Source organism: Muntiacus reevesi, chromosome 7 (assembly GCF_963930625.1).
Source record: "Muntiacus reevesi chromosome 7, mMunRee1.1, whole genome shotgun sequence".
NCBI classification, from domain to species: domain Eukaryota; kingdom Metazoa; phylum Chordata; class Mammalia; order Artiodactyla; family Cervidae; genus Muntiacus; species Muntiacus reevesi.
The window spans coordinates 42,221,335-42,239,852 of NC_089255.1; the positions used below are offsets into that span (position 1 = coordinate 42,221,335).

Consider the following 18,518-nt stretch of genomic DNA (forward strand, 5'->3'; position numbering starts at 1 on the left):
TCATAGAGTAACAAATCACACTGACTTGAATATCTTTTACTAGGAAATTAAGGTCTCTGGAGATCCTTAAAGCAAGTTGTGATCAATCAGGAAGTCATTTACAGAGTGGGACTGAGATGACTCATCTTTCTGACCCTGGAAGCATAACTGAGGCAGCTGGGGAAGCACATAGCTCGCAAGTCCCTTTAGAGAACTTCAGGGAGAAATCGCCACCTCGGAGCTGACACCAGGCTGAACCTTCTCTGGGATGCTCTCACGGTGGTGGGAGCATGAGAGCCGGGGCTCCCCTCAGGAGCCTGGGCACTTGCTCAGAGCTGTGGTGCAGTGTGAGGCTCTTCCTGAGAAATCCTTCTTTCCCTCTGTCTTCACAGGTGTCACACCTGCGCTACAGTCTGAACAACCTCCCCCTTCCACCTGTCCCCTTCCCCCTAAGCTTTCATAGCATTTCCGCAATAGGTTACTTGCACTTCTAATTCGCCCTGCCATCTGCTCCCCTGAGGACCTGAACTGACACAATAATGACACAGTTCAATTTGCTGGAAGCCCTCACAAGAGGCACACACCAGGTCTGACCTCATGCTCTCTGACTTCACCAGTTACAAATCTGGGGGCTGATCAGGCCATAGCATCAATCCATAAAGTTCTGCATGAGTAGGGTGAGCTCACTCTTTATTACATCTGCCCCATGACCTTGCCTTTGTGGGCACAGAAAAATACACTCTCCACAGTTGGATTTCTAGATATATTATGAAACTGTTTAGATGATGTATTTTGTAAATACATCATCAGGTCATCATAAGGTTATCAGTGGGACCTACGGAGTAAACAGAATACTTCCAGGACTGAATGTGTAAACTGCATACATTTAAATGGATCAGAAGCCTCTGGAAGTTTTAGACATCAAATACTTGCTAGTTTAATACTCGAAACATGTGAGAATTCTTTGGGCATATTAGCAATTGATTTGTTGCAGTTTTCCTGATCATATTTGTAAGCAACTGTAACTCAGACTGTGGTCTATTATTTATCCAAAATAGAAGTGGAGGAGATATAAGGAAACATCTTGAAATTACTGTATTAATTTATTCCTTATATCATTATATACAATGACCTATTTTAGCTTCTAATCCATTACTTCATATACTGCAAAAAAAAAAGACTTTTTAAAAAAAGTCTTACTTTTCTGAACTGTGACTAGCTATGCATGGATTAACAGGATAAAGCATTAGTTTAAAAGTCTGCTATAACATGGGTCTTGATTCTTCTAAGATAAAATGAAGCATTTATTTATGAAGATTAGTCCACAAACCAAGTGAATGTAGCATTACAAGACTGAATTTTGCCCCCGATTTTGCTACATAACAAAGAACATTTTCCTGGTCTTTACAACTTTCTTTAAGCTTTTAAAGAATGGCCAATGAGACATTTTTTCAGGCCTAAGACTGTATTTACTAAACAAGTATCTCAAGTGAAGGCTCCTGACTGGACAATGCAGTCCAACAGTTCTTAGGGGTTTTTTATCAGGAAGTATGAGACAGCAAAGCACAGCTCCCCCACTGGAGGGGCTGAAAAATAAACTGTTCAGTAACAGGGTAGCACTCTGCTCTGTGTGTGTGCATGCTAAGTTGCTTCAGCTGTGTTTGACTCTTTGTGACTCTATGAACCGTAGCCTGCCAGGCTCCTCTGTCCATGGGATTCTCCAGGCAAGAATATTGGAGTAGGTTGCCATTTCCTCCTCCAGGGGATCTTCTTGACCCAGGGATCACACCAGAAACCTGAGCCTCTTATGTCTCCTGCAATTGGCATGCAGGGAATGCCAGGGCTGGGGCAGGATCTGCCCCTGCCTGCCCATGCGCTAGGGGCAGGATAAATACACGTCCAGGAATTAAGTACACTTGGGTTGACACGAGCATTATTTCTCTAGCAGTGATCCGGCACATAATAACAGCATGTATTTTGCAATAGTTTACGTTGTTTTTCTTGACTTTGTAATGAAGAATTTTGGTAATCTGTTGAATAAATACTTCAATTTTAAAATATTTACCCCTTAGAGTTTACAAGTCAATGTACATATGGCAGTGGTGTGAGGAATGACATTTAACTTTATTTACTCTTGGTTTCAACAACGGTATATAAAACTAAAGAGCTAAGCATGCTGTGATTATAGAATTGATTAACCTCTGATAAAGTAGATGACGAAATGACCCTGGTAAGTCACTTGACCTTAGGGAAGTCACTTCTCTCTTGACCTCAGCACCCTGGTCTCCAAAATGAGTGGGTTCCACTTAGAGAAGTAACACATTTATTTATAAAAATACATTGGTATTCAATATACAATACACTATACTGAATACCATATACACATCAGATTGTGTTGTCCTCTATATAACGCTCAGTGTGAGGACGCTTGAAATACCTGGGTGTCGATCCATTTGGTCCCGGCCTCCGTGTTCTCTACTCTTCCATAGAAGTGAACAGGCAGCATGAACTCAGGGCGGGCCTTCTCCCAGGGGTTTCCATGCCTCAGCCAATCATCTGCCTCTTCTATCTGCAAGAAGGACATGGCTTATAATTCGTTTTTCAGGAAATGTGGACCTAACCCTTCGATTATATCAAATCAAAAATATTTTTGACTGGATCAAGTCAGTACTGCTTTGGCAAGAAAGATGTTGGTTCTGTCAACCTCAATTCATCTTTGTTATCATCATACAGTCTAAATCAACAATACTTGGTAATATTGCTCTAAATGTTTCATATATATTATTATGTTTAATCCTCATAGCAATCCTGTTGGAGGGAACTTACAGCTTCTCCCTTTTTAAAGGGCACTATAATTGCTCAAAGTTGCATGGACAATGAATGACGCAGATAAGATTTGATGGTAGTTCTGTGGGTTCATCAATTGAAGAATTGATGCTTTTGAACTGTGGTGTTGGAGAAGACTCTTTAGAGTCCCTTGGAATTCAAGGAGATCAAACCAGTCAGTCCTAAAGGAAATTAATCCTGAATATTCATTGGAAAGACTGATGCTGAAGCTGAAGCTCCAATACTTTGGCCACCTGATGCGAAGAACCGACCCATTGGAAAAGACCCTGATGCTGGGAAAGATTGAAGGCAAGAGGAGGAGATGACAGAGGATGAGATGGTTGGATGGCATCACCGACTCGATGGACACGAGCTTGAACAAGCTCCAGGAGTTGGTGATGGACAGGGAAGCCTGTCGTGCTGCAGTCCATGGGGTCGCAAAGAGTCAGATCCAACTGAGTGACAGAACTGAACTGTGGGTCCTAAAGCCTGTGCCTTAACATCTTGGAAGCCAACTGTCTAGCTTGAGGGAAAGAGCGGCCTCCAGTGGTGTTCACTGTTGGATACCTGGACCTGGTGGGTCCTACATCATGATGTTCTGTCAAGAGCTTTGTGCCTAGAAAGCACAGCATCAGTGGAGAAAAGCTACTCAGAGAAAGCTCCCTTAGTAAAGCTTATTTCCGTATAGGTACAGAACACGATAACTAATTTTTTCCATTTTTAAAAATTGAAGTATAGTTGACTTACAATATTGTGTCAGTTCCAGGTGTTCAGCATAGTGACAATACTTTGCAGATTATATTCCATTATAGGTTATTATAAGATAAGAGGTATAATTTCCTGTGCTATACAGTGTATCCTTGTTGCTTATCTGTTTTATACATAGTAGTTCGTTAATCCCATACCCCTAATTTCTCCCTTCCCTCTTCCTTCTCCCATTTGGTAACCACAAATTTGTTTTCTATATCTGTGACTCTATTCTGCATATGCATTCATTTGTATTATTTTTTAGATTCCACATATAAGTGATAACATGTTGTATTTGTCTTTCTCTGTGTGACCTATTTCACGAAGCATAATAAGCATAATATTCTCCAGATCCATCCATGATACTGCAAGTGGCAGCATTTCTTTTTTATGGCTGAGTAATATTTCATGGCATATATATACCATATCTTTATCTGTTCATCTGTTGATGGGCACTTGGGTTGCTTCCATGTCTTGACAATTGTAAACAGTGCTGCTATGAACATTGGGGTGCATGTATGTTTTTGAATTAGTGTTTTCATTTTTTCCAGATATATGCCCATGAATGGAATTGCTAGAACATATGGTAGTTTTATTATTAGTTTTTTAAGGATTATCCATTGGGTCCCATAGTGGCTGCACCAATTTATATTCCTACCAACAGAACACCATTACATTTTGTAGTCTGTTTAATTTAATCCTCATGTAATTTTGATCTGATAATGAACTATTACTTACAGTTCATTCAGAAAATAACACATACTAACAAAGTAAGGAATTTATTTTATTGATAATTTCAATGTATCCCCATGCAGTCACTTCAGTTTATAATAAAATATTTCTTATACAATTTTTAAAATCAGAATTTGTATTTAGGGCATCCTGGACATCAAATAAATTTTGTTTTCTATAAAGAAACATAAAAATACCAAAACAAGGAGAAAACACATGGTGGGAAGGGGGTACATTTTTAAAGTTATTATTAGTGAAAACTTTGAAATATTGTATATATACTAAAAGATGGAATTGTGTTCTGGCAAGAAGGTTAGGGTTAAGGTTTTTTAATACAAAGTTCTCTTGTCAATGAGATTACCCCAAATATGGTTATTTACCTATTTGCTTCCTCACTCTTCCCTCATAGAAAACTCAGCTTTAGTTTAAAGAGATATTAGTTATGAATTATCACACAATGCTGGATGCTTCATGATCATCTACATATGAGTTCAGTGTCTGCCCCAGGCAGTATGGAGAGAAGTGAACAAACACAGCTAACTTTTGAGATATTAGACAAAACATTAATATCAACAGCCAGACAAGCTAACACATATCCATTTATTCAAACACTGATCATGACTTTATATTGGGAATGCCAGTAAGCTGCCCATTAACAGGAACTACCAGCAACATGATGAATGAAGAGGGGACTCACAGAAACAACATCTTTAGATAGAAAGTCTGGAGTTAGAGAGCTGCTGGAGAGGGGAGAATGTGGCAGATGCAGGAGGAAGCCTAGGGAACGCTGGACCTAGATGTGAGCTAATCAGTAAAATGCATCCTGTTCAAATGCAGTCTCAGGCAGTATGGGGGGGGGGGGGGGGGTCCCAAAATTTGCATTTAAAAATCTGCATCTTAACATAAAGACACTGGGTACATGGTGCAGTCAGGAGCTACACGGTGATACAAAGTCAGGAACTATAATTCAGATCTGAGACTCCCGCTATCCCCGTCACAGAGAGAACAACAAAAAAGACAATGAAAATTTAACAAGGAAAGGACTGAATTTTTATCAGTTGATAAGAGATTGGTAAAGTTAGAGCCCACTAACTCATTAATAATGAGAAACTTGATGAAAAATAAATGAGAATATCCACAAAGCATCAAACATCCTTAATTGCAAAACACTTCGTGCTGCACTTAGGCAAGGGGGCAGATTCTGGGTTTCAAATAGTGATCAATGTGAATACTGCTTTCTGTAACAGGAATGAACCTTTGGGCCTAGATGCCTCATTTTAGCATGCAGGACTGTTGTTAATAATACACCTCCAGGTTGTACGTGAACCAGGAAGACATGGCTAGAACTTTCTGAGACCAGAAAGAGCTTTCCTCTCAAAAAATGTGCACAGGTTAAGGGGACAACATATTTTCTGCTGATAAATTCAGCAGAGTCAGACTGTTCTCCCCCAAGCAGAATGAAATGCCCATAGAAGAGGAATTGAACTCCGGGCTTCCCACCACCTGCCCCTTCCAGCCTCCCGTGCAAGTCAGAGGCCACATTTGCTCTTTTGAGGACACACTGTTAAGTGATAAGGGACTGACTAGTCAGCCAGTCACTCTCAGTGCAATCCAATGTTGGTCTGATTTTTCCCCACCAAATAATGGCTGGTTTTAATTCCACTGGGTTACTTAACTCATTCTGTAGGAGAATAGAACTCCTAGCTTGCTCTTCTTTACTGATTCTCTTCTCGATTTTGGCAAGGAATCTGTCAATAATTCCCTCAATTATACAAAGCTTGTTTTTAAGGTAAATTCAAGCATAGATATTTCATAAACACCAGCTGGTCTAAGCAGATCAGAGGAGAAAGAGAGAACTGCCCCCCACCCAACCCACAGAGGCTGTGGGGGTGGTGATAAACCTCCCCTCTATCCTGCTTCCTTCTAGCAAATTAGCTTGTAAATTTAGATTTCCATGTAGCCAGTGATCCCTGAATGCCCCAGCTTGCGGAGCCATATGAAAAGCAGGGGCCAGATGGGAGGAGAGCTTTCATTTATATCCAAGTGGGCTATTTGGATCTGAATATCCCAGATGAAAAGGAGCTGAGACAAAGCAAGCAGAAGACTTGGAGTGAGGAGCAAAGTGCCCCTCTGGGTAGGGGTGGGGAGTGTGTGGCAGCTGGATCTGGCATCTTTCTAGAGAAATTACTCAATGGACTCTATTCCAGCCAGCATGGAAGCAGAGGTCAGTTCAGGGTCTCAGTCAGTGATTGAATACCAAGAAATGCTTTTCCTCTCAATTGTGGGCTAAACAGGACATGAAGAACCAGTGAATAAAAATCAGGTGGTGTCAATAAACTTTGCTGTCTGATGATATCAGTCATTGAAAAATGATTCTGGGGAACACCGAGAACTCAACAATGGCCACAAGAAGCTTGCTGGGTAATGTGAGTTGTACATGGCTAGTCAGAGCAGGCTGGGCACGGGCTCCAAGAGACAGAAGGTTCCAGCAGATGGCTCGATTCAACTCTGAGATTTCTCCTGCCAGCATATTTTTCCACACAGAACTTTAGCATTTGACTGTTAAACTTTAATGCGAGGCTGTCGCAACTGTCTTTCCCTCTTTTCCTCCCAGTGTCCAGTCATTTTCAAAGAACTATTCCTGATAAGGTTTCTATGGTCCCCAGTAGAGTTCAAGGTAGGTCAAGCATTTTAGCAATAAAATTATTTTCCTTGAGGGCAGGGTGGAGTTCACAAAGAACACTTTGTTACTCCAAATCTTCCTTGAAGAGAGTCTTCAAAAACTGCAAGTCCATCACCCTTTAAAAATCTTCCTAGCCTGTGCAATTTTCATCAGTCTTTTCTATGGTAAGAGCAACCCTGTAGCTGATGTGAGTGGGGGAGTGACCATGAGCTCTAAAAGCATGCTGCTTTCCTGAAAGATATATATATATATTTAAATGGAAACAGTTTCTTTTTTATGGTATGATGTATTTTATCTGTGCTCTTTAAAATCCCATCCCAGTGAGCAATGGCTATGGTAGATAAAATTAGGTGTCTTTCTGACTCAATTTCAAGTTATAACAAAAGAAGTGATGAAGGATAGTGAAGCTAGCTTTGGAGACTAGCCAAAGCCATCTTTTCTTTTTCCCTTAAAACACTGGAGATGTACACTTCTTGGGTCTCACAGCAGAGAAGGGATGGTTTCCTGGAATAAGGACATTTAAAGGCAGCAAATGTCAAAGGTGTGAATAACAGAATGGCCTTTCATAAGACTTCGGGGAAAATGCACTTGAAAGAATTTTCTTGAGATTGAGCAGCTGAATTTAAAAAGAAATCTTTAAATCTTTCAATTTAAAAAGAAAAGTAAAAAATAAAATCCTTAAACATTTTGGGGTATAGTGAGTATCACACAGGATACAAAGACAGAATGGATACCATGTATTGCTTGGTTATGACGTGTTAAAATCTTGGTCCTGCTGGAAATGCCTGCCAAGCTAGGCTTCTTACCATGTAACCCTAGATTTCTTCATTGTAGAAGGCAGCCAATTATTTTTATAACTTTTTATGATTATAAAATACACATTTCTTATAGACTATGAGTAATGTAGAAGAATAAAAAGATAGTCAAAGTCACACATAATCCTATCTCCCAGAGATAATTAATTACTATTGAACCTTTGAGATATACATACATATATATATATATACTTTTTTTCCTAGCATTTTATCTTTTTTGCTTCCTTTGTATAAGTCATACTATTCACATGATCCTATATCCCTTTTTTCCAACTAACATAAACAATTTCCCATTTTACTATAATTAATCAAAAACATGATATCAATGGCTATATTAATATATTGTAAGTAAGTAAGTAAAGTCGCTCAGTCATGTCCAATTCTTTGCGACCCCATGGACTGTAGCCTACCAGGCTCCTCTGTCCGTGGGATCTTCCAGGCAAGAGTACTGGAGTGGGTTGCCATTTCCTTCTCCAGGGGATCTTCCCGACCCAGGGATCGAACCTGGGTCTCCAGCATTGGAGACAGACGCTTTACCGTCTGAGCCACCAGGGAATTAATATATTATACAATGCCACAATTTGTTAAAGTATCCTCCTTTTATTAGGCAAAATTAACATTCTTGAGTACCTACTTGTGTGCCAGGCATTTTACATATTTTTATCATAATTTTGGGAAGCTGGCATCTCCATTTTGCAGACAAGAAAACCCAGGTTCAGAGAAGTTAGGTAACCTAATCAAGGCAGCATAACTCATAAGGGTAATAATGAGTTGCAGTTAGGCCTCAAATTAGAAATGAGATCTCAAATTAGTGCTCACATGTTTTTTCCTACCCAATACTGCCTTCTAGTTGGTTTTGGAGTAGCTGAAGATATATTGGTGATGGTGGTTTAGTCGCTAACTTGTGTCCGACTCTTGCAACCCCAGGGACTATACCCCACCAGGCTCCTCTGTCCATGGAATTTCCAAGGCAGGGATACTGGAGTGGTTTGCCATTTCCTTCTCCAGGGATCGAACTCAGGTCTTCTGCATTGCAGGCAGTCTCTTGCATTGCAAGCAGATTCTTTACCAACTGAACCACCAGGGAAGACCCTGAAGATACACTGGTCCTTAACAAAATTTGGGAGTTTGTCTTTCAGTAGGTTCCCAATATTCTCCTTCTGGGACTTTCCTTGATGCAACCTCTCATCAAATCAAATCTTTTAGTACCTACTCTCCTTGGCCCAGAAAGTGTCCAAATACTGAGAGAGGAGAAAGCAGATGGTGACAATACTCAGCTTCTCATCCTTCCCCTCCCTGGGGATTAGCTCCAGCCTAGGTCCCCCAACCCAATGCCTGAGTGTGCTGCCTTTGGACTGACTCTTAGAAGTGTGACAAGGACTCAGAGAGGTCAGGTTTTTCTGAAAATCCAGTATCTTGAGGTATGGGTATGAGACAAAGACAGGGAGAAAGAGAAAGACTAAATCACATTTAACATCAAGGAGAACTGTCCATGCATGGACAGCTATATGACTGTAGCTCAAAGGATTACCAAAGATAAAGAGAAACAAATACTTAAGAATCTGGTTTGGTTATATGAAAATAAAATGAGAGTCATTTATATGGATTAATTACTATTTATGCAATTTTCTATGGAGCACTATAATTACACATATTAAATATGTGCCAGATTTATTTGATATAATAGTTAACAAGGCTGCCTGCTATTATCTTATATATAAAAAAAAAAGTAGAACACTGAGTTTATATATCTTATAAGATAGGCATATTAAGATGTGAGTTTGAGCAACCTCCGGGAGATAGTATAGGACAGGAAAGCCTGGCATGCTGCAGTCCATGGCGTCACAAAGAGTTGGACACAACTGAGCAACTGAACGACAAAGGCATATTAAGGAGAGCAAGACTCTGTAGAAAAGAGTACTGATTGTGACTGGGAAAACTGGGGATGCAGACTTACCAACACTGTGATCTGAGGTGACTTCACCTATTAAAAGCCTCAGTTTTCTCACCTACAAAAATGGTGACATGCTTCCTACCATGAAGGGCTATTGGGAAAGATCATGAGTCAAAAGACATGCTCCTCCATTTTGCATGCTGCAGAGATAGGACATTGCCCATTACAGATGGTCTGCACTCAGGTACTCAGTGATAAGTATCTTCATAGCATCCTTATGAGTCTGGCACTGTAAAAGATGCTATAGATCTGGTGGTGAATGATACTGGTGATACTGGCAGGCTCTTGGCTCTTAGGGAGCTTACATCGCAAAGTGGGAAGACTGACAGAATTCACAGATGTCAATCAAATGCCACAGAAATTAGTAACGCCCTCTGTTAAATTCTGTAAATTATAAACCATTCAGAACATCATCAGGGCAAAATTTAAATGACAAAATTAAAAAATATGAGTCACATACTTGCCATCCATCTCGAATCTTCTGATTGAAGATTCCATATTCATATCGGATGCCATATCCATAGGCTGCAAGCCCCAGAGTTGCCATGGAATCCAGGAAGCAGGCTAAATTAAACCGAGCACAAGCAAAAGACAGAGTTATCAAGGTAAGCAAAAATTTGTCTTTCTCTAAAAAACATGGCAGCCACAAAACTTTTTTTTATGAGAAACCATATTTGTATTTCAAAGGACAGAGACTGCTGCACAGTGAGTATTAATTTTTTAAAGTCACATTTTCCCTGATTATAATAAAGTAAATACCATAGAAAAGTTAGAAAATACAAAAATGCATAAAGATGAAAACAAACATCATTTATTATCTCACTATCTAGAAACTACTACTATGTACTTGGCATACCATTTGAGAATAGCGAAGGAAACTGGTCTGTGTTAGAAATGTCCTTTATTGTGCCTGTCCTTCCCACTGCACTTTCTAGGGAAACCTGTCTCCATGCCCCCTTGCTTGAAAAGACATGTATAATTTACATTTGACCCATCTGACAGACTGGGACATCTGTGGCAGACTCTTTCTGGCTAATAGAATTCCAGTGTTGTTCACATACCAGGTTATGCTTCAGGGAGGCTGGTCCTGGAAGTGAATGTTGCTTGACTAAACTTCTAGGCTAATCATGGTAATTCTATGTCCTTCACCAGTTTTGGTTTTGGCCTGAGCATACGATGCATCATTCTATCCAGTGAGAGCTGCTAGGAGGTCTGCTGGGTACAGTTAAAGATTTTCCTTACTGCTGCTGTTTTTTTTCCATGAAAAGTCAAAAGAACCACAGAGATGCAGAGTCCTGACTGAACTGTGCTGCTGAATAAATAAACCTTGGAATAGCCAATCTCTAGAGTTGTTCTGTGATAATACACGGCCTTGTTGGCTGAATTTTTTTTAATTTATTTTATTTTTGGTTCTGTGTTGCTGCACTCAGGCTTTCTCTAGTTGTGGTAAGCAGGGGCTACTCTCTTGTTATAGTGCACGAGGCTTCTCATTGCAGTGGCTTCTCTTGTGGCACAAGGGTCTTAGAGAGCAGACTCAGTAGTTGTACATAGGCTTGCTTGCCTCATGGTGCATAGCATCTTCCTGGACCAGGAATCAAACCTGTGTCCCTTGTATTGGCAGGCAAATTCCTAACCACTGGACCACCAGGGAAGTCCAGGATGCATATTTTTAATTTAATGGTATCGGTATTATATTTTTAATATTTTCCTCTATATTTGTTGAAAAATAATTTCTGGATTAAAAACTCAAACTGAAGCCATACAAAAAAGGACATTCATTAATTAAATTGAACCAACAGTATAACAAGTGTATCACTGCCTACTAGTCAATCAAAGAGCAAACTGTCAAATACACAAGATGATAACACAATGGCTAAACAATTTAGGTCCTACCACACAAGTATGTGAGTTGAGCAGTTGTGAACAGTGAAGTGAAGGGGCCACTGTGGAAACCCTTCAGGGCACAGGAAGCATCTGGTTAGCTTTGCGGTTTGAAGCAATGTCTCCAAACTTTTTAAGCAATGTCTCTTTTGATCAAGTTCCTTTCTCTACTGTCTGTCTAGAACTGGTCAAACCACAGTGCAGAGCCAAAAACAAATACATCTACTACTAGGTCACACCTTGCACTTCTCCTAGACAGTCTGCTGGTTCTACAGGAATAGTCGTGCGTGGCATCTGAGAAGGTGTCAATAGTCAGACAACACAGCACATTCACGATGTCGCTTACCAGCAAGCCTCCCAAGACCACCATTGCCAAGCCCAGCATCTTCTTCAATTTCTTCTAACTCCTCCATATCCAGTCCAAGCTGGGGATGAGAGGAAAACAACACTGAACGTGGATACAAACAGGCCACTTCAGAGAGAGCAATCATTTCCTAAAGCTTTGGGTTGGGCATCCAGGTTCATCTGTGAACTCAATCCTTCCAGGTCCCTCAGTGCTAGAACTGACATCAGATAACCCCTGCAGATGCTGGTGACTGAAGATGCAGACTGTCCGTGAGGGCACAGCAGCAGATTGGACTCTAAATATCCATTACGACTCTGTTATTTATTAGTTACATGACCCTGGGCAAGGTACTAAATCTCACTATGACTTTTATCTCCTGTTTAAAAATGAGGACATGGGAGCAGCCCAGTGGTTAAGACTCTATGCTTCTATTGCCAGGGGCCCAGGTTCAATCTCTGGTGGGGGAACTAAGATCCTGCAAACTGTACCATACAACCAAAAGAAAAATAATAAAACTAAAAAGAAATTAAAATAAAATGAGGATAATAGTATCTATTGGAGAAGGAAATAGCAACCCACTCTAGTATTTTTGCCTGGGAAATTCCATGGACAGAGGAGCCTGGCGGGCTGCAGTCCACGGGGTTGCAAAGAGTTGGACACGACTTAGCGACTAAAATAAAACAATGACAATAGTATCTATTTCATTTAGGACTGTGAATTAAATGAGATTATACAAACAAGGCACTCAGAATGATTCCTGGGTAGATATTCCTCAATAAATATTGGCTATTACTATTTCTTAAAGTTATTTTTTGTTGTCAGGGTAAAACCTCAGAAATAGTCTAGTACCAAGTCCACACTAACTGGACTAAATTAGAAAATTACCGAAAGATATCAGGTCAGATTCTCTGCGATGGACTAAAGTTCATCGTTTCATGACCACAATGTATTTACTCACTGAGGTCAAAGGTTGTCAACCTAAAACCAGTCAGTGAATCACTGCCTGTAAGATCTGGGGCCAGACAGCAGTCAGGGAAATCTCAGTTCTGTGGGCCAGCTGGGATGGGCCTAAAATCCTCTACTTCTCTCTGGGGTAGATAACAGGCTGTAGGGGAACAGTCATGGGGGAGATAAGTTAGGAGTTTGGCATTAACATAGGCACACTCTGCTATATATAAAATAGGCGAACAACAAGGACCTACTGTATAGCACAGGGAACTATACTTAATATCTTGTAATAGCCTGTAGTGGAAAAGAATCTAAAAAGGGGGGGCGACACAGGATGAGGTGATTGGATGGCATCATTGACTCGATGGACATGAGTTTGAGCAAGCTCTGTGAGTTGGTGATGGACAGGTAAGCCAGTTGTGCTGCAGTCCATGGGCTCTCAACGAGTTGGACATGACCGAGTAACTGAACTGAATATATATATATATATCTGAGTCACTTTGCTGTACACTTGGAATTAACACAACATTGTAAATTAACTATATTCAATTAAAAAAAGAAAGAAAGAGAGAGACTGAGAGGCTGAGGAGCATCTATAACCTTGGGGATGGATGGAATTAGTTGACAGTCAGCTCTTCGCCCTCAAGCGTTAGAACTAACACAGCCAGAAGCCACTAGCAGCAGTATGGACTCATATCAAAATTGTGTAGCTCTAGAGATCACTTTCACTCTTGCCTGGAAAATCCCATGGACGGAGGAGCCTGGTAGGCTGCAGTCCATGGGGTCGCTAAGAGTCGGACATGAGTGAGTGACTTCACTTTCACTTTTCACTTTCATGCATTGGAGAAGGAAATGGCAAACCACTCCAGTGTTCTTGCCTGGAGAATCCCAGGGACGGGGGAGCCTGGTGGGCTGCCATCTATGGGGATGCACAGAGTCGGACACGACTGAAGTGACTTAGCAGCAGCAGCAGCAGAGATCACTTTGGACTGCTCATCTTACCATGAGGAAACTGATGGTCAGGTAAATTAAAAGACCTGTCCTCTGCTGACTAGATAATAATCTAGCCCATGCCTGGCTAATGATGGTCTGTTGTGAAATGATTGCAATCTTATCTGAAAGTGATGCAATCCATGAAATTAGACATTGTTTTACATGGAAACATAATATACACATTTAAAAATGCATGCTTAAAGTGGATGTCCCAGTTGCCATGGGGCTGGTTACCAATTTGGATTCCTATCTTTATATCAAAAGTTGCTTTCTGGTACAAGTCTTGATAACTGCATCTCCTAAAAGTTCAAAAATGGATCTGCCTCTATTCATTGTTAAAAGGGCTTTCAAATTTGCTTCTGATTCACTGGAGTACTGGGGTCCCTGTGATGCCAACTGCTAATACTAGTGCTTAGAATTTGTAACATTCTTAAACATCTGAGTCTAGAGTAGGCTACACTCCTTGAGCAAGGAGTCACTTCATCCCACCTGGTTCAATTCTGGTCCAAAGGAAGTATATTTTTTCAGCTGATATCAAGGGAAGCAAAGAAAAGGGAAGCAGAGAGGAGCTGCAATTGTTCTTTGACACAGAATCCTCTGCTAAACCCACATGAAGGAAACCAGCCCTAGTGACAAGCAGCTGTCCACATGAGGGGACAATAACCCCATGCCAGGACAAAAGCAATTTAAACAGTCTCTCATCTAGAGTGCATCTTTGCAAATACACAGTCCTCCCATCAACCACATCAGAAAGGTTAATGACTATTTTTGGTATGAATATGCTTGAAGGTCAGGAGAGGACCAGTTAAATATCAAACAAATTAGCACATCAGGTTCAAGACCTCAAGCTTCTCATTTAAAGAGGAAGTGTATTTTTACATCTCATGAAGCAATAGAGAAAGTATGACAACAGAATTTTAAAAGCTTATTAATTTCAGATAATGTCTTGATATACATGCAACAGTCAAATTTTGATCATTTTTTAAAAGTAGATAGGAGTCCAAAGAAAAGCCTGTGATTCTGACAGCAGGGACTTAAGTACTTTTTAAAGGCTGTTCAGATGCAAATTTCTAAAATGCAATTTGTTGTGGAATGCTGTCAAAAACTGATTGCAGAACAAAATTCTCATGGGGTAAAGCTAGTTCTCTAACTGTGTTCCTCTTAAACCAGAGATAAGTAGTACTATAGTGTACATTTCTAATAGTCTGTAACAGCCATGTCTACAGAAACAGCTTTTCATCTTTTTTTTTTGCTCTTTTTTAGGGGGGATGCTCTCTCCCCAAGTTCCTGAGTTGCACCTGAAATTTAAAGGGAGAGAATGAGAGAAATACAGAGATAATGTACCTGGTAAATGGCCTCGTCACAGGCATTCTGCAGGCCCAGGTTGATCATGGTGTTCTGCAATGTTCGGCCCATGTAAAATTCCAAAGAGAGGTAATAGACCCTCTGAAACAAAGAAAAATGATGTCATGTGAACAGCTACGAGGCCAACCTTACTTGTCAACATAAAAACACAAGGTAAACAATAAAAAACAAATAGGCAGGACTACTTTAACTCGCCTTCAAACGAGACTCCTATAGATGCATGAAGGGCTAAAGAAAGGCACTACTGACAAAATGGAAAAACCATTTTATATCCTGGTTTTGGTAACACTTAAACATCTTTTACTCCCAAGGAGGGGGAAAAAAAGCAAACTCATCCAACGAAATAGATTCAATTTTGGGGGTTTTTTTCCTTCCGATTCACAAGCCTCATGAAAAAGCGTATGTTTTGGGTAAACAGCGGTCAGAATGACATAGCTCATCATTCATTTGTAAAATGTTTCTAGGATGATGGTCAGGTGGGCTTGGCTGTGAGTACCTCAAGTCATCCAGGAAACACTATTAACTCCCTTCAGACACACCCACTGGCTACAAAGTATTCCTTAACTGTTAGTGCAAGTAATAGTATAATTAAATATTTTACAATTAAAATTACTCTAGAAAGTCTATGAATTGACAATAGTTTCTTCTGAATAACAAGTTTATTGGTGTTTGTTCTTGGTGAAATGGAACACTTCTGTATCAGTTTAGAAACTATTTGCCTTTGACATGGTAAAAGCCAGGTGATCGGAGTTGAAAGTGAAGGGTACAAAGCTCAGACATTACTAAAACTCTTTAAAATCTAAGTACAGTTTACTAATTTAAAAAAAGGATCATTAACTTTATCACCCTCTTAAAAAGGATTTGGTCAAGCAGAAAATACTAAAAAAATAAGAATACAGTTCAATATAAGGAATGCTTATTATAATACTTAACTCATTAGTTACACATATATACTTAAAATATTATAAGAAAATATCAATTTCGAAATCTCAGTTTTCCCCATTTTCATTTTATGAAACAATTGAATTCGAAGTCTCCCATGGAGAGTCAATATGTGATTTAATACTATTTTCCGGAGCACATCATTATTACTTTTATCCAAGTTGCTTGAATATCTATAGTGCTATCATTAGGGCTCTCATTAGTTTATTAGATACCTTTGTGAGTTAGGAAAAAGGGGCAGATGCAGGCCAAAGAGGTGCAAGTTGCCACTCACCCCCATGACTGGTGCTCTCGTACCACTCACTACATCACAAAAAGGAAGAGCTTCTCAAGCCACAAACATCCATTTATGTAACATCAGGGCAATTATTTTCATGCTTCTCTGTGTGCATTTTCATGATCTCCATAATAAAACCACTATGTATGGCGTTTTTACATTTTAGTGATCTAGAAAAAGCTTGCTGATAAACACAGTATATATATATATATATATATATCAAGCACTTGTAATTGTGAGGTCATAGCCCCAGGAATAACGACTACATTTGTGTTAATTTTCTTTCTCTCCCTCTTAAGAATTCTAAATTAGCATGAATTTAAGAGTTTTTCAGATACTTAAAGCTCTTCCTAAAAAAAAAAAAAAAGTTGCTGCTTAAAATATTTTAAAATAAAATAATTAGAGAAACTTGTTGCATGACAGATTTTCCAAAGACATGAATTTAAGATGATTTTCTATTTTCCCACAAATAAATTTTGGGGGGAGGGATTGCATCTTATATTTGGGGATACAGAAGACCTTAAAAAAATTGATCTCCCTCATCCTCTTAGTTAGTGGTCTCTAAACATTTATTTATTTTTTCATTTATTTTTATTAGTTGGAGGCTAATTACTTTATAGTCTCTAAACATTTAAAACATACTTCTGGTAATAAAATATTTGAGCATTGCCAATATATGCTATAGATTATATACATGCACTACTATTAATATCTTATGTGTATTTTACAAAAAATAGAAAATTTCAAAAGGCTTGTAAAGATAAAATAAAGAAGACAAAACAGTATGTAATATTTTAAAAATAATTTAAATTTTTCCTAGCATTAATTAGAGGTCCTGGTAGTTCTGGGAAGGTGTATAGAAAAGACAGCAACAACAACAAAAAAGAAAAGATAGCAACACAATTGAGCCTTGCAGGGCAGGCAAGAACTGGGCAGAAACACCTGGTGGGAATGAATGGCATTCCGAGGGAAGGGTGCAGTACTGGCAGAGGCCTGGAAGTGAGGCGATCAGGGCTTGGATGGGAATGGCAAGTCGGGTTGGTGGGAGAACATGGTAAGTCCAGGAGGTTATGGGAAATGACCTCACTTGGGCTGTGACGGGCCTTCAGCACCAGATAAAGAGGACTGTGCCAGGCGACCAGAGCCAGTGCTACAGATCTGAGCAGAGGGCAAGGTGTGTCACTTTAGGAGGTTTAATCAGATTATAATGCAAAGAAGATGGGATTGCAAACTCAAATTCCTTCAGGAGCCAGGCTGAGAAGATAAATGCATAAAGGCTATCACAAAAACCAATGAGGAGTAGTGGGCCAAGAGCTGGGTTGGACATGTCCTGCCCAAAGGCACGGAAAATAAAATTGCTTAAAGATGTTTAACAAACCAAACAAAATAAGTCTGCTAGTCATTTATTCAGCTGCATGCCGCCAAGTTTAACCACTTCTGGGAAGCAATCATTATAAATCTACTTCTTGGGAGAGCAGAGATCAGGGCCTCAATCAGGCAGAGAAGAGAGAATGGAGGAGAGTGGGTGATTTCAAGGCCAACTGCAGAAATCAACAGAATTTGGTGAATTGCTGAGTGGGGAATACATGAGGAAGTCAAAGGTGAAAGTAGAGTTTTGTGTCTGGATGACCTGTCAGGATGACAATGCCATTAACATTAGAAACACAAGACGGGCGGGATTGGGAGGGATGATGATTCTGAGTTTTTAACATGTTGAGTTTGAGGGAATAAGGGGAGATCTACTTGTGGTCACCAAGCACTTATAAATGTAGGAATGGAGTCTGAAAAGGAATTGAGACTAGAGATCCAGATGTGGGATTCGTTTGCAGTTGCCAGGCAGAAGGGGAGGTGGGAGAGATTATACTGGATAGATATATATTGGACACGCCTACTGGTTCCACTTTGTGCTGAGGGCTGGGACCTTTTATTAACACTGGAACGGATCTTGTTCACTTGTATCACTATCAGAATACCTGGCTTAAATGCTTGCCCAGTGCAGAAACTTTCAAGAGGAGAAAACTATGAAGTAC

The 18,518-nt window shown here is 39.9% G+C and overlaps 1 protein-coding gene across 1 annotated transcript in view; it reads right to left on the minus strand.

Annotated features, from left to right (window-relative positions):
* Positions 1-18,518, minus strand: part of PYGL (glycogen phosphorylase L) — a 51,407-nt gene that overhangs the window by 30,942 nt on the left and 1,947 nt on the right. The window contains exons 2-5 of the mRNA XM_065941477.1: positions 15,249-15,350; positions 11,964-12,042; positions 10,197-10,300; positions 2,417-2,548 (exon numbers count right to left, since the gene is read on the minus strand). Of these exons, the coding sequence (XP_065797549.1) occupies positions 2,417-2,548; positions 10,197-10,300; positions 11,964-12,042; positions 15,249-15,350 (417 nt within the window). The remainder of the gene's footprint in view (positions 1-2,416; positions 2,549-10,196; positions 10,301-11,963; positions 12,043-15,248; positions 15,351-18,518) is intronic.